The sequence below is a fragment of the Colletotrichum siamense genome, assembly GCF_013390195.1.
Source record: "Colletotrichum siamense strain Cg363 chromosome Unknown KSG_Cg363_contig05, whole genome shotgun sequence".
NCBI classification, from domain to species: domain Eukaryota; kingdom Fungi; phylum Ascomycota; class Sordariomycetes; order Glomerellales; family Glomerellaceae; genus Colletotrichum; species Colletotrichum siamense.
In genome coordinates this window covers 4,119,238-4,142,183 of record NW_023501018.1, presented here as the reverse complement: position 1 = coordinate 4,142,183, position 22,946 = coordinate 4,119,238, and the positions used below count along the sequence as shown (strand labels likewise).

Genomic DNA, 22,946 nt, shown 5'->3' with positions numbered 1-22,946 from the left:
GGCCTCCGACGGCGCTAGTGGAGCCGAGATTACCGCCGGCCCTCCAGGACGGGACGACGCCAATCAGGGTTGCCTCGGCATCAGGTCGAGAGAAAACAGCCCCGGAAAGCGCGGGCCACTCGACCGACGATGGACGACAACAGCAGCAATAAGGGGCATCATTAGTCAACTGCCATTTGATCCTTCGCCGAGAAGCCAAGACTATGGCGTCAGACTTCACTTGCGTCACGGTTTTACATGTTTCAAAAGTGGCGTGATGTTCGATAGGTATGAAGTAAGATAATCAAAATGATAGATTCATTCAACTCATGTGGTATCAAAAAACGCCTTGCCAAATAAGCAACCAAATGACTATGCTAATGATGATGTCCGTCGTCCGACCCGTTGCCGGGCTTCGTCCTTGTCTCTCCTTAACTTGGACGGTGTTCTTCTGTATTTCGCTCTCCTGTCGATCCAGGGCTTCTCTACCGCGCAAAACAAACACGCATTGACTAGGCCCTGTATTGACAGGCTCACTAGTGATAGGAGCACGACCGCAAACGGGCCGGCTTGTTCTGGGTTGTCCCAGCGCATGACGTGGGCCACGAAGGGGACGGCCCAGATAAGTATGTATACAAGGGGGTACACGAAAAGTAGACGTAGTTGACGGCGGATCTTGTCGCGCGTCTTGGCCATGCCTGTGCCGTCCATCGCTGGGTGGAACAGGAAGGGCGTGGCGTTGTGGTCGGCATCCGAGTCGAGCGTTGTGCCGCGCCGGAGGATGGACCAGATGTTAGCCAGGGACTTGGCGCGGGCTGTCGTCGGGCTGTGTGGCGGGTGGCCGTAAGTGCTGAAGCTGTGACGGTGGGGATGGTAGTTGTAAGACGGGCTCAGGTCGATCGTGTCCCGTCGGATGTAACTTTGCGGAGGTGGAGATATTGGCTCGAACGTGGCAGATAAAGGACTGGTGCTGGGGTCAAGGCCAGTGTGTTCCACACTCTCATCCTGCTCGGGAATGCGGCCGTCCTCGTTTCCATACGTCGGCCAGTTCCACTGAATCTTTTGGCGGCTGTGAATGAGTTCAATGTCCGCCGTCATTGTGGTGGTCGTTGATGAAGTCCGCTGTCTTTCCGAATCCTCCATCGAAGTTTCTGATCCGCGACGTGAGCTTGGGGTAGGAGGCACTGAAGGAATGTGAGCCCAATCGTCGTGCATGTGCGTCGCACTTGCTCTTCTCATAGCGCTGAGGCGACCGAATCGTCGAATGCGAAGGGTGACGTATGTGTAGATATAAGCATATAAGGCGACGATGGTGAGCAGAATCATGTATCGAGGAACCCAACTGAGCGCAAGCCTGGTCCATTCTGGGCGAACGGGCAAGTAGCAGTATTCGCCGTTGTTCGCATAACCGGGTGAGTTGATGAAGGCTAGAGAGGCCATCAATAGTGGCAGGAGGATAAAGACGGCGAATGCAATCCGGCGGTGGGGGTAGAGGCCGCTTTGTCGACCGGAATATCTGGGGCGGAAAATGTAGATGGCCGTGTGTAAGGCGATGAGAACGACGGCAATATCAGATGCTTCAATGCCGACCGAAAGGAAGAAGCCGCTCGCTTGGCAAAATGAAGAGCTGGAGGGGATCGGGCCATTTCTGAAATCGGCGATGGGGAAAATGATGAACCATAGCGACTTGAGCATGTCGCTCGACATGAGCAGCATTATGAGACTAGCCATGGTTAGCGATGTTCCTGGTTGACGCTCATGACCCCTCTGGCGAGGGTGTCTGGGTAAAACGTGACTTACTCATGTCTGAAGCTCCGTCTCATGCGGGAAAACCAGTAGAAAGCAAGGGTGACGGATGCGAAGCTCAGAGCGGCAACAGCCAGTGACGTTGATTGAATTATTGTCCATTGGTGGTCAGTCAGGCCGTCGGGAACGCGGTCCCAGGCAGGGCTCCGGCGAGCACTGATAATCTCGGATGCGGCCACAGCTGGCGGTTGCCATGCATCAGTGATTTCCAGTGCGGAGGGCCAGGGTGCCATGGCGGCTGCGTTCTCCTGGACGCCTGAGCCTGGAATCGAGGAGAAAAGTTGGTTCACGTGGGAGGCTTCGGATTCCTCATGTTGATGTGTGTGGCGAGGAGGTCGTACCAGTCGGTGATACTTGTGTTCACGATCGAGTCGTCGGCGGGGTCGAGTCCGGATCTCTCAGGGCTACCTCCAACCTTTCCGTTGCCGATGCATCCACCTCTTGATGTGCGATGGCTGTTTCCAAACTCCTTCGATAAGTATCCTGGCCCCAGAAATTTGACCTTCCTCAAATACGCAGTCGTGAAATCGAGCGTCCTTTATGTCGAAGTGTGGGCGCAAAGGAGTGCCGAAAAGGTATATATAGCTGTGTCGCTCCGCCGGAAACAGACGTCACTTTATTCGATGGTCGACCCTGGCAATGATCACAAAGCGTAAAGCGAGCGTGTTCGCACCGAGCTTGTCCGTCGAATGGCTATCAAATTCAGTCGATAGATGTGGGAGTTTTCTCTTTGAGAACCGGTGGGTGGGCGAAGTTGGAAGGGAAGGGATGATGGCGGATATAAGAAATGGCGGTGCATGGGAATACAAGCGCCTAGCCTCTGTCCGCGCCTTCAGCTCTGGCAGCAACGCAGGCGTGGAAATTGAAGTCCGTCCTCCAGCAGGCATCGGATTACTGTTCAGAAAGGGCGACAGAAGCTTAAAAAGGGACGGACGCAGGCGAGACAATGCAGTACGAATAGGAGAGACGGGAAGCGGATACACTCGAAAAAGCAAGACAGGCTGTTAGCGTCGTGGTTTGAGGCTTTTGGGCAGAAGACGGCTTGGCCAATGAATGAGCAGCCAGGGGCAATAGGCATCCGGTGCGGTGTGTGCGTCTGTGTGTTTTGTGCGTCGATCGTGTGATGGGGGGCGTGGGATGCGGCGCGGGTGTTTGTCGAGCGAGGATGCGTTGAGTTTGGCCTGGGTTGGAGCCATTGAAAAGCGTCCAGTGTCAGTGTTTGGGAGAGTGTGGGTGGCTGGCGGTCAAGTCTGTGCCGGGGGGGAGGGTGTATGAGAGGGGGTCGATTGCTTGTGTTGGTACGGAGTAGGCCCCGTCTCGTTCCTCGTTGATTGAATGGAGCGAGCAATTCAGCCCAGTAACAGGCGAGAGACAAGACAGAGACAGCCACCTGAGTGAGCGCATCTCATTCTCCTTGTGGTGGTGGAAGTGTAAAGGAGGCGGCACAGGGGACGGGCTAAGCGGGACTGGCCTCGGTTACTAGGCGCCAGGGCAGGAACAAAAGCAATTATCTATCCATTGCCCTGCTATTGTTCTCGATATTGGGGGCTGATGGGATGGGAAGCTATGGTGAGCGCTGCGCTCGCGGCGGCCGAGCTCACGGGGGATCCCCCGTGGACTGACGATGACGATGGTGCAAGTCTTGTGCTTCATCCTCGAGCGGTCTTGTGGTGCAGTGCATGTTGTGTGTATTGGGCGGAGAGGTGCCGACAGCAGGATTATGCTGGCGTTGCCTATGCACGCGACTGAAGGCGCGAGGTGCAGGTGCAGGTGCATGTAGGTGCAGTAGCAGCAGTTGGACAGACGGGTGCCGATTAGGTGCCGGGACATCAGCAAACCTCTAGTCGAGGCCATGTTTAGATTCGGCAAAGCGAGACAGGTGACGGATGGTGAGGAGGGCCAGCGCCAACAAGAACGGAACGTAGTGTACCTTAGGTAGGCGGCCAAGGTTTGTTTGTTTGTTGGAACTCGGTACTCAATCCGGTGAGGAGGGAGAAGGGAGAGCGGTGACATGCCTTGCGTCGACGGACCTGAAGAAGGGCTTGGAGGGCTTGGGTTGATACTCGACAGGGTATGATGTGTCAAACCCCAAGATCGCCAACGACGTCGGTGTAGGTGTCTTCCTTGTCTCTGGCGGCTTTCGAGGGTCTCGCTGGAAACGGTGTCAAACAGGACTGTCACGGCCGTTGGCGCGATGATGGTGAAGATGGGGGTGCCAGGGGCCGCATCCGATCCATGCTTGCGGCATGTTCGTCAGTGGGCTTTGAGGCATCTCTTTGTCCGGGAACAGCGCTGAAAGATGAACATGATTAGAGCAGGGTAATACCAGAGGTGTGTATTCGTTGTACTTTGTGGGTGCGGGCAGGTAGGCGCACAGAGTGCCGGCACATGTGGTGGGGGAGGGGTCCTTTGGGGATTTGTGTACGGATAGTGAGATTGGGGGGACGGCACGGGAATGGGGCCATGATGATGGGTGAGGTGAGATGGTGTCTTGAGTTGTGTTGGTGCGTGCCGATGCTCCCTCTGAAATTCTGAATCGCAGGTTGGAGAGGAGCACAAGACTTGTGCACCCCTGGGTGGAAAGTGAAGGGGCTACGTACCTTTTGGCCGCCTCTGCCTCTTCCTGCGGGCAATTTGTCTGCCAGTCAACAAGTTGCCAGCCTCGAGGAGGGCTGCTACCACCTGCTCGAGGTCATTTGGCCAGGTCGCAGCACAAGCAAGGCCCGAGCGGGACTTTATGGATATGCATAAAGTAGTTTGTGCGGGATAAGTCAATTAGATGGGCCAAACCAACGGCGGAACGCTGTGAGTTGGGCGAGCAACGACATTGGAGCGAATGAGGCAACTGTCGGTGGTGACCAACCAATGTCAGGGCCACGAGCATCAGCAGGTGGTGTGGCTTGGACGGGTGCGCAGGGACGGTCATCCAAGTGGAGGTGACGTGGACGTGGTCGACATTGAATGGACGAAACCGGCAAGCAGATGCGCTTAAAGGGCCTGGCTGAATGAATATCCCATCAAATCCCCCACGAGTCTGCCCGGAGTCTGTTCAAGATGGCCGAGTTCGCGCTTGGGTTGGGGGGAGTGTGAAGTCGTGTCTGTTTTTGGTGAGTTGACGGATGGGAGAGGAGCTTTGGGCGCCGCCGAGGGAGTGTAAGTGAGCTGACCAAGACTTTAGCCAAAGGCTGTGTGTTGTTGTTGATGCGGATAATGATGGACCGTCAACGCCACCTCAAGACGGGAGAGCGTCCACGGGTCCAGTCTCTGTGTGTGAGAGATGGAATGAAGGAGCCGGATTCCGAATTATTGTCAGGGAGCGCCCGGCGAAACTGTCCAGTTCAGCACGCGAAGAGGAAGGAAGGTGAGAGAGGATATCTTGTCAGCACGATCGATTGGGGAAGCAAGTGGAGTGCCAAAGCTAAGACCACCAAGCGAGGTGAGGTAAGTCCGGGGAAGGCAGGTAGGGCAGGGTAGGGTAAGGTAGGTTAGGTAGGTACGGCGGAGGTAGCTCCTGCAGCGGCACCTGTAGCAGGCAGTAGCAGTCGCAGATGAGATCCAATGCACCTCACCTTCCTTCCTGGCCGTCTGTTGGTACGGCACCGCGGCATCCGCCTCCTCCGTGTCCCAAGCAGGCTGCGGTTGCTTACTTTGCCCATCAATGTCCGGCTTACACGGATTGATTACAACTCACGAAGGAGTGAACACTGAACCTTGACGCCAGAAAGAGGTGAAAGTTTGAATCTCCGTTTCTTTCCATCCTGGGATGCGCCTGCAACGGCTGCCGCACAGAGCAACCGCTTGCATGGGACGCACTTGCCTCCGGTTCTCTTCTCCTTCCTGCAACTGCCATACGACTGCTGCCACTGCCACATCCTGCCCTGTGCCCGGGTGCACCTGCTGCTTACCTTACCTTACCTACCGGGCAGGCAGGCAGGTAAGGTGAGGTAAGTGCACCTGCCTTCTGACTCTTTTTGCCCAGTTGTCTGGTCCGGCAGTTGGCCCAGGCGTTGCAGCCGCTGCAAGTGCGAGAGCACGAGCCAGGAAAGAGTCAATGAGCATCGAATCGCATCACCCATCTGTCATCCCTCAGCTTGCGAAGGAGCGAATCAACTTGAACCAACCTCACTTGGGCAAAAACGTCGACCAACTAACTACCTGCCACCAGGAACGACAGAAATACCACATATGGTACGTACCTTCACCGTCCTTACGTCCGTTGGCGCGCCGCCCTTTGCGCATCTCACCGATCAGAGGGCCTTGTGCTAGCTGACTGACTGTGTTGTTGATAGGGGCGCACGCTCTAATCTAGCAGTTTAGGTACCTTAAAGCCTCCAAGTCTCCTCCGGCGATGGGAGTGTGAGGAGGGCCTCCTTCTTCATGGCAACTGGGAGCGGTGAAACGCCGCCATTTCCCTCGTGGCCGTTGGCACCGGACCTCCTCCTCAGCATCAACATACCTAGCTAATCAAATGCATCCATCCACTGGCACCGTCAATCAATTGCCTAGCGACTTGGCGGTCTGCCTTCAGCAGCTTCAATCAACCACAGCAGCCGCAACTCCTTGATGGATCGGCAGAATCACGAACCTCTCGTCAAGGAGACATCACGCGCTGTCTGATAGCGAGCGCCGTTCCCTGCGTCTGGAAACAGGGCTACGTCCGTATTTCCTTTTTCTTGTCGCGGCACTCGGGACTGCATTCCCCTTTCCAGCCAGCAATCCTAGGAAACGCGACCCCTAATTTCGTCTCTCATTGGACTCAACCTGGATCTGGGTTGGATCGCCCTCTTCTGCAATCTCTGGCAACCGCAGCCGGTCGACCACTGCTGGCAAGCATGAGACAGGTCTCGATCCATTGGGAAACGAGAGACGGAAAATGCGGCTTGCTGCTCCTCCGGCGTACGGCCATTCTACTCCTTGCACCACCACCGCAGTGCCATGCCTGCCCTCCGTGTGGTGCCTCGAGGCCCTCGATATTAAGCATTCACAAGCACAGAAATGGCTTTCGCGCTATCGAGGCTCGAGTCTCTCAGCGTGTCCGCAGCCCTCATCTGGACTCTCGGCACCGCCGGGATCGGTATGCGACGCTACCCAGACGCTGCTGATCGTTCGACCTTGCCTCGAGATGCCAACATACGCATTGCATTCACCAAGACCGAGCCGAGACGCCTCCATTTCGTTGCGCTCTATTTACATACGAACCTGAACACTCCGCGTCGTCGGCAGTCGTTGGCATCTCGGGGCACTTTTAAGGTTTGCCCTTTTTGCCCGCGTCGCCTGCAGCCAGCGCGGCCTGCAGTCCGTATTCGGTCTTGGGGCTCGTAAACTGTTGCGTTCCAAAATTAACCCAAATGCCTGCGTCGGTCTGACTTGCTCTACTGACCGTCACCGCTGCTACTCTTGCCATACTTTGCGCCTTTCAGACGAAGCAGGTCTGACCTCAGGTGCCATATTCCACTTGAGGTAACACGCGTCATCAGCCACGGGAAGGAACAGACGGCCCTTGACGTATCTGGGCAATGTTGCCGCAACACCGAGCTCGCTCGTGGGCCGTGACCAGCGGGATGTGGGCTGTGTCAGCTTCCCACGGCCTACCTACCGTGCTACCGTCGCTGCCAGAGCAGTTCAACAGCCGCCCTGCCCTACGAATCCAAGCTACAAACTACGTACATAGCTGCTGTTCAGTCCAGCGCAACCATGGGACACGGCAAGGACAAGGACCGGGAGGTGCGGGTGCAGATGGTCGTGCAGATGCGTGTGCAGCGCATACCTTATGCCCGGGCTCTCTCAGTCTCCCTCCACCCTTTTGATGGGTTAATTTGGTCGTTACCTCCCGGCCTCCCGTCGTTCGTGTTCGAGCATCTCCTCTACAACCACAAAACATCCTCGCAACACCCCTTGGTGGTAAGGGACCCCCTGCCGACTCGACCGACGACATCTGCCGAAGTTGCCCTCAATCTTGGTTGCGTACCATCACTGATTGGCTGATCGCACTTCGCGCCTCCCGCGAGCCGTGCCAACCCAGTCGCAGCTCCAAAGCTTAACCTTTAGATTGGGACGCAAGTATCATCGAGGATGGCAACCAGACAATTGGATGGACGGGATCCCCTTACCAGTCACTGGCCAGTCAGTCTCAAACTGTCCATCCCACACATCCGCCTGGTGAGCCCAGCCCTCGACTTGGCATGTTTGGGTCCCCTCAATTCCTATTTTCAATCAAGATCCAAGCAGCCTCTACGAACTTTATCTGCTTTCAGCTGCCACAACTACCACCAACATTTTTCAACATCGCACCCAGGTAATCGGGCTATTTGGAATGGAGATTACCGGTATGAAGGTGAAGCCCCTCATGACACTGGCTCAAATCTTTGCATTACTGACCCCTTTACAGGCCATGTCGCTCGTGGCGCCACCTCGACGCACCAACTGCCGCTACCATCGGCTCCGCGAGCCACCTTTCATCCGAACCGATCGGTTGTCCTTCCTCCACGTTGCTTCACACACAGATCGTCGTCGCTCTCCGATCCCCATCTCCACTGACCGTGCCCTCCTCTGCCGACGCTCGAACTTGGCCACCGAAAACCGAGACCGAGATGCTCGTCGCACGGTCGTCAAACCCCATCAACTCTGCGAGCGGGCTATTTGCCCATTAAAGCCGGTCCCTTGGCCTTTGCCAGCCCACTCGAGCAAAAGGCCTAGATACCCGCTCCATCTCTATTACCTCAGCTAGCAGATCACTTTGTTTGACGTCCAAGCTGTCCCTGCCTGACTATGTTTTAGAAAACCGTTGCTCGGCTCCTCATCCCACCTTTCAGATGATGGCTTCCTCCCACATCACGAGGTGGGTTTGCGAGCCTGTCGCATACATACAAGGATTATCCAATTGCTATCCTTTCCTTCCGAGACCAGACAATTTTGTGCCTCATTGTACTTGTTCTCGTGCCTCGGACGGGCTTGTCGATCCCTGTGGACGTCTAGCCCACGGTCTAGGCAAGCCTTTTGCTGACACATTCATCTACATAGCAGAGACAACCATATTCCAGACAAGAGCCACGGCAGTTGCCGCTCACTTGTAAGACATCGACAAAGCCCTATTTTCGTCCATGTAGGCTGTCCTTGCACGATATGAACCCTCACCAAGATGGGCGCGGTTCATTAGAGTCGTCAAGGCGCTCCAAGCCGACCTGCGCAAGCCATATGTCTGGATGGCTTGAAGTTCAAGGTCTCACCTACATGCCGGGAGCTATGGCAATTACCGGCTGTGCCCCCCCAGATGCGGGCTCCTCGGGCCAGTCATGGCCATCGCCTGCGTCTGGTCCCCGTGGAGTCCGCGGCGGGTTGAAGAGTCCAAAGCCGCCCGCCGCAAGCAGAAATCAACCCCCACATGTCGTTCTACAATAAGACCTTCCTTGACAAGCAAAAGTCAGAAAGTCAGCAAGCTTGGACAGTTCCTCAACGTTACGAGGGACAAAGCCGACTTTTTGGCGTCCACATGGCGTGCATCTAAGATGCCTTGATGTGTAGAGAAAGGACGATGCTAGGTGATGTGTTGACCAGCCTGATTTAGGCATTGTTTTCGAACGACATCCTCGGGTCCCTAGCATACCTCTCAATTCTCACTTTGCGCCCGGCGTTCACGGGTTGAGCTCCATGGGATGGAATGAAAACCCCGCGCATCCTTTTACGAAGCTGATGCGATGTCTCTACTTCTCAGAGTACTCGATCAGGACCCTACGCACCTTCGCTGAACTCAGCGGAGGGTCTTATGACTCTGGAGCTATGACATTGATGGCACAAAGCGGAAACTAACCGTTGTCGTCTGAGTAGAACATGCCGGGCGGTGTTACTTCAACCCAGCGAGACAGACACCTCTCCGATACTCTGACTCAAAGGCGATACTGTTGGATGAGGTTGCCCATCTCGAAAGCGCGTTCGCCATATGCCATGAAAATTGTAAGTGACTCTGCATAATGGTAGGTCTGCTCGGGCCGCTCGCCGAGCAGTCACGTCTCCCGACATATTGAGACGAACAACTCCAAGGCGACCAATGAACACGGTGGGTGCTGACTCCGAGTCGAAAGTGAGCCCAGACTCCTACGTCAATTGTTTCATAATTAACCCAACAGTCCACCTCTGAGGAGGAAAGAGCCGCGGCAAACGCCTGGGGTCACGCAAAGAACAACGAGAACATCAGATGATCTGTCACGGATCTTTTCGACACCTTTTGCCCTTCTCATGCGCTACGTCTATGAGCAAATCAAAGCTCCCCGGACTCGACTCCGGCAGCGACGGAACCCGTCACACGTCCATCATCCTCGGCCTCTTCCTTCTGACCTTACCCAGAGGAAAGGCAAAAAGACAACGACGATCTGCCGCCCCACCAATGTGTGATCCACCCATGTTCCAGCGGGACCATCAACATGCCGAACCGTGCAGTATTTCTCCCTTTCAATCGTCCAGGTGTTGCGATCTTCCACAGACCTGCTGTTCGTTGATGTCATTCCCGTCGCAGAGATTGGCAACCTCGGACATTTATCTAGATCTCATTCACCTTCTTGGCGGAAACGCGGCCCGAGAAAAGTGTTGCGCCGATGCGTGAATCTTGATGCTGCATCGGGGACTCTGCCGCGACGGCGCTTTTGCTTGCCGCCACTTGCTCGTTGCCGCGGTTGATTGCTTTTGGAGATTCATGTGGGATGGGAGACGGCTGTCGGACGGCTAGTCACCTCCATTGATAGGCCAGGGAGGAAAATTCCAGCGGTCCACGATGATGCATGTTTCGCTGTGGTATTCTTCGAAGGCTGCTTCATGCTGTTGCGAATCAGCTCCGCGCGAGGGCTCTCGAGTATGCTCCCGTAGATGATGTGCGTCCTTCTCAACCAAATGCTCATGCTGCCTGCAAAATACCCAAAAAAACGCAAATCGGAGGATGAAATAAAAGGACTTCCTTGTGGCTACCTGGGCGATATGCTGGCTATGTTAGGTGTGCATGTAAGTAATTTTATATTATGTTCCCGTTTAGTAGTATGTAAATGATACTCGCTATCGTTCTTGTTATCACTGTTACTTCCAGCATCATTGTATTTGCTGTCGTCGTTGATATCGTTGTCGTCGATATCATCATCATCATCATCTTTATCTATGTTATCATATACCTATAAGTGGATAGCGAAGCTCTTGCAGATTGACGGGGGGGCGTCCAGGTGTCTATAAAAATGCATGTTTTCGCTGTGCGATTCTATGAAGGTTACTTCCTGCTACTGCGGACCAAAAACTCCGCATCAAGGCCTGTTGGAAATGTTTCCCCAGACGAGTGAAGCTACCTTGCTCCACCATATTCCGCGATGATAATGCCGAGTCAACTTGCAGAAAACCAAAAATGCAGCGCGAAAATCAGACCTTTACCCAAAGCCTCGCCCCCTGTGCAGCCTCCGCAGCATCCTCCTCTCTAATCTCCTTAATCAGTTGGGTGCACTTGGCCTGGTAGGCCATGGGCGCCGTGTGCATCATTACCTCCCAGTACGACATGAGCTTCGTCTCGTGTCGGTCATCTTGCATTCTGTGCGCCACCTTCTCGGCCTTGGTCTCCTGCAAGTCGTCGATGTGCTCGTCGATGGTGTCGGCGGCTCTGATGACGACGGCGTACATCTTCTTGGTCTGTCCCGTGCGGTCGATGCGGCCGAAGATCTGTTGCTGGGCGGCCTTGTTCCACCAGTTATCGATGTTGATGATGCGGTTGGCGCAGGTCAGGTTCAGGCCTTCCTTGCCGACCTTGGACGCGAGCTGTTGGTGGTGGAGAGTTAGCTCAGGTTCTTTTCACACGGGTGGAGGGAGACTGAAGAATGTGCAATAGGGAACTTACCAGGACTTTGATGCTTGGGTCGTTTTTGAAAGACGTAATGGCATCTTCTCTGCTCTTGGCGGACATTTCGCCATTGAAGTAGTAGAAGGGGATGTCATACTGACGCAAAGCGATGCCGAGGATCTTCGCGGTCTTCAGGAACTCGTGGAAAACTGCCGTAAGTAACTTGATTAGCATCCGATGTCCCAGGTTTCAAATCAAATGAAAGCCGTAACTGTACCTATGATCTTGTCTTCGGGCGCTTCACTCTGGAATTGGAGGACGTAGTCCATGGCACACGCAGTCTTGGAGCTGAGCGGAATCATACCGTCTGCCTCGTGAACTCCAATGTTGATGAAAGCGTTATCCTTGCCCTTCAGATCCAAGAAGACACCGCGATAATCGCCGCCGTACTTGTTCTTGGTGAAGTCCGCGACGATCTTCTTCTCCTCTCTGGCACTGAGCTGTTTCTGCCTCTTCGATTTCTTCGGTGTTCTCTTTGTAAGAGTCGCGGTGGGAGGTGCGGATTGTGCTTCCTTAAGTGCTCTCACCCTGTCAACCTCAGCGTACTCTGTCTCCTTGGTAGACAGATTCTCAACCAGCCTTGCACCTGTTTTTCGGTCGTATGGCTGGTCACAATTCGTGCATTTTGTTTCGTCCGCCTCCCTCCAGTCCTCGGAAATACATTCATGACAAAATAAGTGTTGACACTGGAAAGATTGAATCGTAAGTTTCTGGATTGTAAAGATGATGCAGGATGGATGATCATGAACTTACCTGGGAAATGATCCAGGGCTTGTCGATTGACGTCTTCCCGCACTTCGTGCAACCTTCGTCCACCATCTGCTCGTTGATGGTATACTTCAGGAGATTGTCCATGCCGAGTGTCTTGTCTGTCGAATCCGTATGGAAAATCCTGTCTTCCTTTGGTTTGGTCGACTTCTTCTCCTCTGTCTTCTTCGATCTCTTCTTCTTTCTCTTTGTCTTTGCATCCTGCGACTTGGAAGAGCTAGTACCCACTGTTGGCTCTTGAGTGACGAAGAGTTCCGAGTCTTGGTCATTGGGTGGAGCTGCGTGAAGGAGCTTCCTGGCTTGGGGGATGGCGCAGGGGTCGGCCGCCAATTCCTCAAGCCCGTCTCTCAGATTCGTCAAGAATGAAGGGTTGAGATCATCTCTGAAGACACCCTCGATATTCCAAGCATGAGAAATCATCATGCGATGGCAGTTTATCCGACTGAGTCCTTCCCGCTTTTCGAGAGCATCGTAGTGTTCTGTGATGAGGCTTAAGACATGTCAGATATGAACCCCAATAATGATGAGCGCAGGCTCCAAACTTACTCGTAGATCATCCGCTCATGTCTGCTGAGAGTGACCCATACCTCTTTGGATTCGAACTCAGGCAGATCTCCCGTGATTAACCGGCCAAGGAACTTATCCTTCTTCGTTCTGAAGATTTGAGTCAGCACCCACAGACACCAAACGAATGAAAAATGTGTGTCTCACCTCCGGTATGTCACCAAATGGATCAAGGCGTCCAGTTTGGTATCGCAGTCATACTTGAAAAGAGTCACAAATTGTTCTGCCAGTTGATTTGCGGGGATTCAATATTACTCACAGATTCAAGGTAGCTGTCCTTGAAGTCTTGGTAGGTGTTGATGCCCTCGACTCCCACGAGCCTGAGATATGGAAAAATTTCTGAATACCAACTTAGCATGAACAATCTCCATAAAACTGGTGAGCTAGTGCAAACCTGTCTCTCTGTCTACCAGGGGAGTCGCGGTGAGAACCCAAAAGCTTTTTCGTTGAAGGCCGTAACATGCTTTGAAAGCTGCCAATATGTCAGCGAGACTTTATTATCTCTGATCATGTTGCAACTCACATAGGGTATTCATGTTCTTCACAGCGTGCCCCTCATCAAGAATGATTCTGTACCACTTGATGCCGTAAACTGGGCCGGCAAACTTGACCAGCGCAGCTCGATACTCGTCACTTTCCATGCCGTGTTCCGCTTCAATCTTCTTCAGCTCTTCGTCTGTGAGGTTTCCACGAATCTCAGTAATCGTGGCGATCCTGACATGAATGTTAGCAAACCGGGCTTCCAAATCGTTCTGCCGAGGTCACTTACACAATCTTGTAGTTGTGAAAGTTCACGCTTGACTCCTTCCATTGAGCGTTGGACCAGATGAGAATCTCATTGTCTCTGATGGCTTCAACGTGCTTGAGATACTCTGCTCGCCATTGCTTAGCCATGTCAGTTGACGGCACAATGATCAAAGTGGCACCGAAGTAGGTTTGAAGGTCTTCAGCCGACGCAGGATTCCCCACGGTGCAAGCCATGGATACCATTGTCTTTCCGAGACCAACATCGTCCCCGAGAACTCCTCCAAAAGGAGGCGATATGCCGTGCTCCCTCTGGACCATCCATGAGACGGCGGGAAGTTGCTCCTCTCTGAGCTTGGTGGTCTCCCTCATTCCCTTGAGGTAGTACTCTCCGTTGTGGAAGCAAACAATTTTGCTGTAGCCAAAGATGCTCGTGGCCTCTTTGAGATCTCGCTTTTGAGTTCCACTTCGGCGGTTGTTCGTGCCGTGACTGATTCTGTCCTTCAGCTCCTCGTTTCTTTCTTTTTGGGTGATTGGTCGGTTGGCTGTGGCGCGAGCAGTTGTCTTGCCGGTGTCATGAAAGTTCTCTTCGATGCTTCGCTGATATTTTTTGTCCGACTTTGCAGAAGACATTCTCATCTTCTTTGCCTTAGGCGGTTCGATGTGCACGTTGCCATATCCAGCGCCCCGTTTCCTCTTCAGCTCGCTCCTGATGTGAATCTTGAATATTTCGTCGATCTTTCTCTGGTTCTTCCTCACCTTCTGTTGGGCAGTCTTTGCAACCCCGGTGCTTGTTGCTCTCTTTCTTGTGGGCTTGTCGCGAGGCTTGGGCGATTCATCCTTTACATCCTCCATTGGTTCAAAGTCTGTGTCCAACGGGTCCGCATTCGGTTCCGGCTCTGAGTCTGATGGAGCATCTAGTTCTGGCTCCGAGTCTGATGAATCTTCATCCTCGGTGCTCGACGTCTCGTGCTCCGGGCTGTCACTGTGAGTTTCGTTCGCATCTTCACATTGAGCTGTGTCTGAAGGTGCTATGTGAAGATTGTGAGATGTCTCAGTATCAAGAATCGTTTCTTGACTGGGGTCAAAATCCTGTAACTGCTGAAGGAGGTTGAAGTCATCATTGATTGAGTTGTCTGACTCTGGACTCGAGTTGGTGAGTTGATTCACGCAACCTTCAGGAGCAGATGAAGTTGCATCTGAGCGGAGGCTGTCCATAATGAAGATGGAGTGTAGGAAGACGAGTGAGGGAGTTATGAAGGGAAAATGAAGATGTGTTTGTGGTGGAATTCAATGTCAGTTGTGTGTTGCAGTAACTAGATGATTTGAGAACGTGTGAGGAAGGTCCACACAGACACAAAATTGGCCTAGTTAAGAAAAGTAAAACTGTGAAGGTGAAGTGTTTCACCTTGATGTGAAGGAGAAAAGAAGCAAGATGTAGGATGGGATGAGACGAGATGGGGAGGAAGGTTGGTCCAATGCTTAGTGGATGAAGGTGCTAGCAATAGAGAAAGTCGGAAGAGTAAGGTGAGTCATAGATAAACTGGAGATAGCGTGGCGGAGGTGTCTGTTGACGGTTAATTCGCGATGGTTTGTGAAAGGCGAGGGTGAGAAAGTGGTCGGAGGATGGTGGGTTGTTGAGGTTATAGAGGTCTGAGTTGAGTTGAAAATAAAAGAACCTCAGGCGGAGACCAAATAGTCAGGAGAATGTGGTAAGGGGAAAGAGCTGATGTGTGACTGAGAAGTCGCGAGCCTTTGGGAGTTCAGGAAGGGGCGAAGCCAGCTTGATGTCTCTGAGGCGACCACGCTTGATTGGCTAGCGGAGCAAGTCTGGTCCTTCCAGATTACCACAACCAGAAAGCAGGTAGAATTCAGATTTAGTAGGTAGGGTGAAGGCCAACGAGTTTGCGATGTCTTGGGGGAAGAACCAGTGACAGATAGATAAGCAGGACCATCACTTAAATAAGGGCTCTGTAGGTGAAGAGTGGGGCTGAGGTATTATTGTCCAAGATGGGAAAGAAACAGGCAGACGGAGGCTTCTCAATCCTTTCTTATCTTCAGACCCTTAAAGTGGGAAAGGCCTAGGCATTAAGTATGATAATCACAAGGAAGGCATCAAAGACGAATGAGCTGTGCCTTCCTTAATGGTCGAGGCAATCGCATTGAGATCTTCGTGCAATGATTCCTGATGTAAATTTCCAACACGGGGAAATGACTATTCACTTCATCTCGCTCAGTCCTTAGTTTTCAGATGAGGTAAGGACCCATCGAAGTTGGTGATGTTTCGGTGTACCTCTCGGTGAGCTCGGTCAGTCTACACCGCCTTCGGCAGAACACAAAATCTCCACTAAAAAATTGACCGTCGGTCGCACCCCACCCACATGGATTCTTCCCATGCGCCCGCGACCAAAAGCCGGTCCCCTTCTCCCAACACCACCGTCAATTGACGACCACACGACCACACACCCCAAACACCGCCACCATGTCAAAATCAAGCAAGAATGGCAAGATCACCGACTCGCGGTTCTCCAGCTTCGAGACCGACCCGCGCTTCCGCCTGCCCTCGAAGAAGCAGACAAAGACCAAGATCGACAAGCGCTTCGCCGGCGTGCTGAAGGACGACGCCTTCACGGCCACCGCAAAGGTCGACCGCTACGGCCGCAAGATCAAGTCCGACTCGAAGAAGAAGGCGCTGCAACGGCTCTACGAGGCGGAAGATGACGACGAGGAGGAGGATGAGGAAGAGGAGGACGGTGGTGATATGGAGGTCGACGCCGACGACGTGGTGCAGCGCGAGCTGGCTAAGGCGGATGCCAAATACGACCCGGCGCGCGGCGGCGGCTTCAGCGAGTCCGAGTCGGAATCCGAGTCGTCGGACGACGACGATGACGAGGAGGAGGCGGAGGTCGCCGCCGACCCGAAGGCGTCCATGTCACGGCTGCGCGACGAGCAGGCCGAGGTCGAGGACGGCGAGGTCACGACGCGGATAGCGATTGTCAATCTCGACTGGGACAACATCAAGTCGGCGGACCTGTTTGCGCTGTTTACGAGTTTCCTGCCGTCGACCGGCGGGCGGATCGAGAAGGTGGCCATCTACCCGAGCGAGTTCGGCAAGGAGCGCATGCAGAGGGAAGAGCTCGAGGGCCCGCCAAAGGAGATTTTCAAGAGCGACAGCGACGAGGAGAGCGAGGAGGAGGAGGAGGACGAGGCGATCAAGAAGGAGCTGCTGGAGGAGGGCGACGCCGAGGACTTTGACAGCGACGCGCTGCGCAAGTACCAGCTTGACCGCCTGAGGTATTACTACGCCGTCATGACGTGCTCCGACAAGGCGACCGCGCAGAAGGTGTATGAGGCGACCGACGGCACGGAGTACCAGTCCTCGTCCAACTTCCTCGACCTGCGCTTCGTGCCCGACGACGTCACCTTTGACGACGAGCCAAGGGACGAGTGCGACAAGGTGCCGGAGGGATACAAGCCCGTCGAGTTCACGACCGACGCGCTGCAGCACTCCAAGGTCAAGCTGACCTGGGACGTCAACCCAGACGACGCGGCGCGCAAGGCGTCCATCAACCGCGCCTTCACCGGCAGCCGCGCCCAGCTCGAGGAGAACGATCTGAAGGCGTACCTCGCCAGCGACAGCGAAGATGACGGGGAGTCACTCGCCGGTGTCGAGGAGGAGGATGTAGAGGAGGCTGAAGAGAAGGAGGAGGAGCCCAAGCTGTCCAAGAAGGAGCTCCAGCGCCGTAAGATGAGAGCGATGCTCGGCCTCGGCGCGGAGGAGGAGAAGAAGTCCAAGGACGCCCCCGTAGGCGACATGGAGATCACCTTCACGCCCGCGCTCACAGAAACCAAGAAGGACAAGAAGGAGGGCGAGGAGGAGACCACGATCGAGAAGTACAAGCGCAAAGAGCGCGAACGCAAAGAGAAGAAGCGCGAGATCGCCAAGGCCAAGCGCGGGGCCGCCGACGCCGAGTCAGACGTCGAGGTCGAAGAGGCCGCACCCGCCGCCGGCGAGGAGGACCTCGGCTTCGACGACCCCTTCTTCACGACTGAGGAGCCGCCCAAGAAGACCAAGACCTCGATCCGCAAGGAGGAGCGCCTCGCCAAGCGCGCGGCGCGCGAGGCCGAGGAGAAGGCGTCCGCCGAGCAGAAGGCGCAGCTTAAGCTGCTCATGGCCGACGACGGCGACGAGGCGGGCGAGCACCTGGACCACTTCGACATGAACGAGATCCTCAAGGCAGAGAAGGCGAAGAAGAAGAAGGGCAAGGGCAAGAACAAGAAGGGCAAGAAGGCCGGCGGCGACGACGACGACGACAAGGTCGGTCTGCAGGAGGGCTTCAAGATCAACGTGGACGACGACCGTTTCAAGGCTGTCTTCGAGAGCCACGAGTACGCCATCGACCCGAGCAACCCCAAGTTCAAGAAGACCGAGGCGATGCAGACGCTGCTTGAGGAGGGCAGGAAGAAGAGGAAGGTTGGCGATGACGAGGTGCCTGCGGAGAGGAGCGGGAAGAAGGCCAAGAAGGAGAGCAAGGGTGGTGACGCGGAGCTGAGCGGACTTGTTGCAAGTGTTAAGAGGAAGGCCAAGGCTGGTAAGAAATAGAGGATGATGTTGGAGGGCTCTTTTTAGTGCTTATTTGAGGCGTGTGGTCATACCCTAGATGGATTCTAAAAGTTACTGGAATGTATAAAAGCACATGGTCATAATGCACAGCTGTTCAAGGTGTGATTGATTCTGTGATTGTTTCATCGCTATGCTGATAATGGGTGTCCAATACTAACAAACGCTTACTTGCACTTCTAACTATCAAAGCATGTCGCTGAGCCGCCAGAAAGGTGACATGATTGAACACCATACGTCCGAAATTTAGTATTCGCTCTCCCACATAAAAGCCAATCCCGGCCTTCAGTGCCCGAGAAGGAGCCAAACTGCGCTAGGCCCCATTGCAAAGCGCGTGAATCTTTCCGCACCCTCATCAAGGACTCGAAGCAAGTCTTTGTGATGTCCCAAGCATACGGGATGCGGTCGCTAGGCAAGACCTGGTGTCTAGCCCTTTCGACCAACTCTGGAATTCTGGGCCGAACGTCGAGGCTGTTCCTGGGAAAGTCTTTGAACCTCACCTGAACCGAGTTCGTTGCATCTCGGGTGGGTCGTTGCGAGCGTCAGAGGGCCAGCGCTGGAATGCTTCATCTTGGTCGGCCTGAGCCTCTCTGGGCTCTTCTGGGCTGTCCGTTCTAGGCTCATCTTCCGGGGTATCCGTAACGGGCTTATCTTGCGGGGCATCGGTAATGGGCTCATGGCCGTCATCATCACTCTTGGGTTCATCCCTAATATCCTCGTCGTCACCTTCCTCAGGCTCATCTTCTGAGTAGTCTTCTTCGCTCCAATATGCAGCATTCGTATTATTGGGATCGATTGAATTGATGCGATGGGGATAGGGCTAGAAGGGTTCATGCGGTCGTTAGCCTTGAAATGACGTGAAGAGCACCAAAAACTCACGTTCCATCGCCGACTTTGCCCTCCAACCCGCCTGCGACGCTCTCGATCCCGATCCTGATTTGCTCTTCTAGCACCGGGAGTGGGCGACCCCGGCGATGATGAATTTTGCTGCCAGGATGTATGTGAGAGTGGCGGAGTCCCAGGGCGGTTAGGCGAATCAGAGTTTTCTCCGGCAACGTTCGGAGTCCGGGGAGGAATGTGAGTCGGAGGATCCTGTCGCTGATGCTGAGGAAGAGCTGGAAGCTCTGGGGAACGAGACGGAGACTGGTACGGAGAAGTGGGAGTGGATGGGTGCTCCGGGATAGTAGACAGAGCCCGAGACGGAGGACGAGGTGTAGTTTGGTGACGATCTAGTATGTCACGAACTTCGTCGCGAACCCAATCTCCAGGAATATTGGGTGGAAGTTTCGGAGAAGAAGACTTAGGAGCCTCTTGACGAAGACAAGTAAAAGAGCCAGAGGTAAGACCAGACTGAAGCTGCCCGGGACTTGGATTATTCGCAGGATCCGCGCGAGGAGGGCGTTCAGGAGTTGGTGACTGGGGAGGAATGCGAGTTAATCCAATCCGTTCTTGTTGGCGAGGAGCCCATGGAGGCTCTGGGTACAAATTCGAGGCCGGGGGAGGAGGAGGAGTAGATGGCTGCTTCGGGGACAAAGTCGGAGACGGAGTAGAAGGGGCGGATGAGCGCTCTGAGATAGGAGACAGATTTCGAGACGGAGGAAGCGGTATTTGACGAGCAACATCCAGGCATGGGTAAGTAGACAACTCTCGAGGAATGTGAAGTGGAAGTGTCGGAAAAGGAGGCAGAGGGGGAGGTTGATGAGAACGAGTAGAAGAATCAGGGGGAACGCCTGAAGGCTGAGATTGACACTGCTCGGGAGTTGGAACATCCGCGGGATCCGAGCGAGGAGGGCATTCGGGAGGCGGTCCAGGTTGAGGCGGGCGAGGCGGAAGAGGAGGGGGGTTCTCCTTGCCAAAAAGGTATTCCATCCAAGTATCGGGGCCTCGAGACTGAGGATCGGGGTTCTGCTTCTTGCCAAAAAGGTATTCCATCCAAGTACGGCGGCCTTGAGGCTGAGGATCCACGCATGGTCCTCCTATGGATTCGCCGGTATCTGGGTCCCAGTTGTTCTTCTGCTCATTTCTGCCGTACTGAGCATTCATGTGATACCAAAGAAGTGGAATTATGATGACACCAGCTCCAGCGCAACTACAATAGAATGCTGGCCATATGTATCTTTGTAGGGCTGATGAGGGAGCCATGGCGATGCTGAGAGATGTATGTGTTATGAATAAGTGTATGATGGATGGATGTTGCTGCTCGGATGATGATGTCGAGTTGGGCGAGGTGCAAGTTTGACGTTGTTGACAACGATAAAAAGCACGGGAAAGGGTTTGGTATCAAGGGAAGAGCCTGGCTGGACTTTCTACATAGGTTGCCATATGATGTTGGGTAGTCACGATGGGGGATGGTTGGTGTCATTAGCATTCAGAGGCAACAACTGCCCATTCCTGCTTGCCAAGTCAGTTCACCAAAACCACAAGGAAGTGGACGCGGACTGCGCATAAGAAAAAGGTTCCTCTAATTCTTAGAGAGCAGATGCAGCTGCCATAACTTTTGTTTATCATGAATCTTCAAAGACATTAATAGCCCATCCTTTATCGGACAGTAGCACCCTTCAAGCTGGGAACAGTGCAGACACCACCAGACTCGGTGACCAGTCTGCCAACACCCTCCTTGCCAAGCTCCTTGACAACAGCGGCGTCAAAGGCGACCTCGAGGTTGTCGGTGGTGGTGAATCCAGGCTGGAACATCTCCCAGATCTTCTTCTTGGGGTTCAGAACACCCTCAGGCTCGCCCTTCCAGCCCTCGAAGAAGACGCGCTCGCCAGCCTTGGCGTCAGCAGGGGGAGCAGCAAGCTCGACGGGGCCCTTGTGGTCGTCGACCTCACCCTCCTTGAGCTTGGGAGAGGCTGCGAGAACCATGGCGCAGGACTTGATGCCGCGCATCTTGACGGGCTTAAGGTTGGCAACGACGATGACCTTGCGACCTTGCATCTCCTCGAGGGGAACGAGACCGTTCAGACCAGAGCAGACAGTACGGCAGACCTGGCCCTCGTACTCGGAGGTGTCGTCGTTGGGCTTGTCGCCCATGGCGATGGTGGAAACGTAGAGGGAGTCGGCCTCGGGGTGCTTGATAGCCTTGAGAATGTGACCGACACGGAGGTCGATGAGAGCGGGAGACAGAGGGGCGGCAGGAGCAGGGGCCTTCTGGGGCTTGGGCTCCTTGGCCTTCTTCTCCTTCTTGGGCTTGCCCTCGCCGGCGCCGACAGCAGCCTTGACCTTGTCCTTGGCCTCGGTGACGGCCTCCTTGACCTTCTCGCCAGCGCTCTTGTCCTTGGGCTCCTTGGTGCGGTCGGGGAGAGCGGTCTCCTTTCCACCAGCAGCAGCGGCCGCAGCAGCCTTCTCCTTCTTGAGGCGCTCCTTCTCGGCCTTGGCATCGACGGGTGGCTTCACGTAAAGAACCTCATCGAGGTTGACGGAGACCTTCTCCTCGGACTTGACATCGGCGGCGAAGGCGGGGTAGTTCTGGACGAAGTCGAGGTGACGGACGATGTTGGGGTAGCCCTTTTCGCCGGTGCGCTGCTCGGGAGACCACTTGGCAACAAGGGGACGGACGGCGGAGTAGAGAGCAGTGTCGGCCTTGCTGGGCTTGGTACCGAGGAGGGTGGTGCGGGTGCTCAGGTGGGAGTTGACGGTGTCGAGGATCGGGGACGCATCGTCACCAGTGGCCTGCTGGAGGCGAGTGGCGGTGGTGAGCCACTGCTGGATCTCGGTCTCCTCGTTGGGAGTGAAGGAGGTGTTGGAAGCCATTCTTGCGAAGCGGAAGGGGTATGCGCTGCGAGTGATGGGTCGTAGTACGCGGAGGGAGTTCATGAGTCGAAGGGCGAGGAGGGGTACTGTCAGGAATCACAGAATTTTAGTGTGGTTTTGGCGGGGTAGCACGGACAGGCGCTGCGACTGCCCCTCCAAATTCATCTGACTTGCCTGATTGGTTAGGCAGGTCTGACTCACCTCGCTCTTCTTCGGTGAGTCTCGGTGTACGCTTCCCAGTGTTGTTTCTTTTTTCAGCAGAAATTTCTCAATGCCACCCTCCCCTGCTGATAGTCAAGTTCAGCTGGACAAGCATCATGGTCAAAGCGCTGAGCTTGCTTCTTTGTCAGTTGCTGATTGAGATGATGCATTGTTCATTGGAAGATCCATTGCTCTCAAGCTCGTCGTTTTGTCTCAACGCCGAGTAACAACATCTTGCAGAGGTCAATTGGCGCCGGCATGCTTCCTGTGTTGAATCAATGCAGTAAAACAGGACCCCGATCTCTGTCCCGATCTTCCCGGGCATCGATGGCCCGATGAATGACGATGGTGCCTGGACAAAGCGACCAGGGTCTTAATTAGTTCAGTGACACGGAGTCACATGACTCCGCCTTTGTCTCGCGTCGGCGCGCGTCCTCAATTTTGCCCCCGGATCGCGCCTTCCCCATGACAGACCCCGGGCCTTCCTGCCATTCATCTTTCTTCCTCGCCCCCCTTTCTTTCCATTTGACCTCTCAGAACCTGAGATCTCTCTTCAGACTCTTATCCTTGTATCCCAAACCTCATTTCGCTCACTTTTGGCTCAATCCCATCCTCAATTGCCGCTTTTTGAACCAGAATTCGCGGCCG

General features: G+C 54.5%; 5 protein-coding genes across 5 annotated transcripts; 1 reads left to right on the top strand and 4 right to left on the bottom strand.

Moving 5' to 3' along the window:
- Positions 1-351: 351 nt before the first annotated feature.
- On the bottom strand, positions 352-2,018 carry GPR1 (G protein-coupled receptor GPR1; the record flags this gene model as incomplete). Its single annotated transcript, XM_036640529.1, has 2 exons — positions 352-1,702; positions 1,780-2,018. The coding sequence occupies 2 exons, from the start codon at positions 2,016-2,018 to the stop codon at positions 352-354; spliced, it is 1,590 nt and encodes a 529-aa protein (XP_036494543.1).
- Positions 2,019-11,175: 9,157 nt separating this feature from the next.
- Positions 11,176-14,941, bottom strand: CGCS363_v008679 (putative ATP-dependent helicase; the record flags this gene model as incomplete). The annotated part of the gene is made up of 10 exons (XM_036640528.1): positions 11,176-11,565; positions 11,645-11,796; positions 11,865-12,252; positions 12,401-12,905; positions 12,962-13,069; positions 13,127-13,179; positions 13,239-13,318; positions 13,374-13,451; positions 13,503-13,693; positions 13,749-14,941. The coding sequence occupies 10 exons, from the start codon at positions 14,939-14,941 to the stop codon at positions 11,176-11,178; spliced, it is 3,138 nt and encodes a 1,045-aa protein (XP_036494008.1).
- Positions 14,942-16,205: 1,264 nt separating this feature from the next.
- esf1 (Pre-rRNA-processing protein esf1) lies at positions 16,206-18,326 on the top strand (the record flags this gene model as incomplete). Its single annotated transcript, XM_036640527.1, has 1 exon — positions 16,206-18,326. The coding sequence occupies one exon, from the start codon at positions 16,206-16,208 to the stop codon at positions 18,324-18,326; it is 2,121 nt and encodes a 706-aa protein (XP_036494956.1).
- Positions 18,327-18,840: 514 nt separating this feature from the next.
- Positions 18,841-19,974, bottom strand: CGCS363_v008677 (uncharacterized protein; the record flags this gene model as incomplete). Its single annotated transcript, XM_036640526.1, has 2 exons — positions 18,841-19,164; positions 19,828-19,974. The coding sequence occupies 2 exons, from the start codon at positions 19,972-19,974 to the stop codon at positions 18,841-18,843; spliced, it is 471 nt and encodes a 156-aa protein (XP_036493996.1).
- Positions 19,975-20,882: 908 nt separating this feature from the next.
- Positions 20,883-22,097, bottom strand: ARC1 (tRNA-aminoacylation cofactor ARC1; the record flags this gene model as incomplete). Its single annotated transcript, XM_036640525.1, has 1 exon — positions 20,883-22,097. One exon carries the CDS (start codon positions 22,095-22,097, stop codon positions 20,883-20,885), a length of 1,215 nt encoding a protein of 404 aa, XP_036494955.1.
- Between the last annotated feature and the right edge of the window lie 849 nt (positions 22,098-22,946).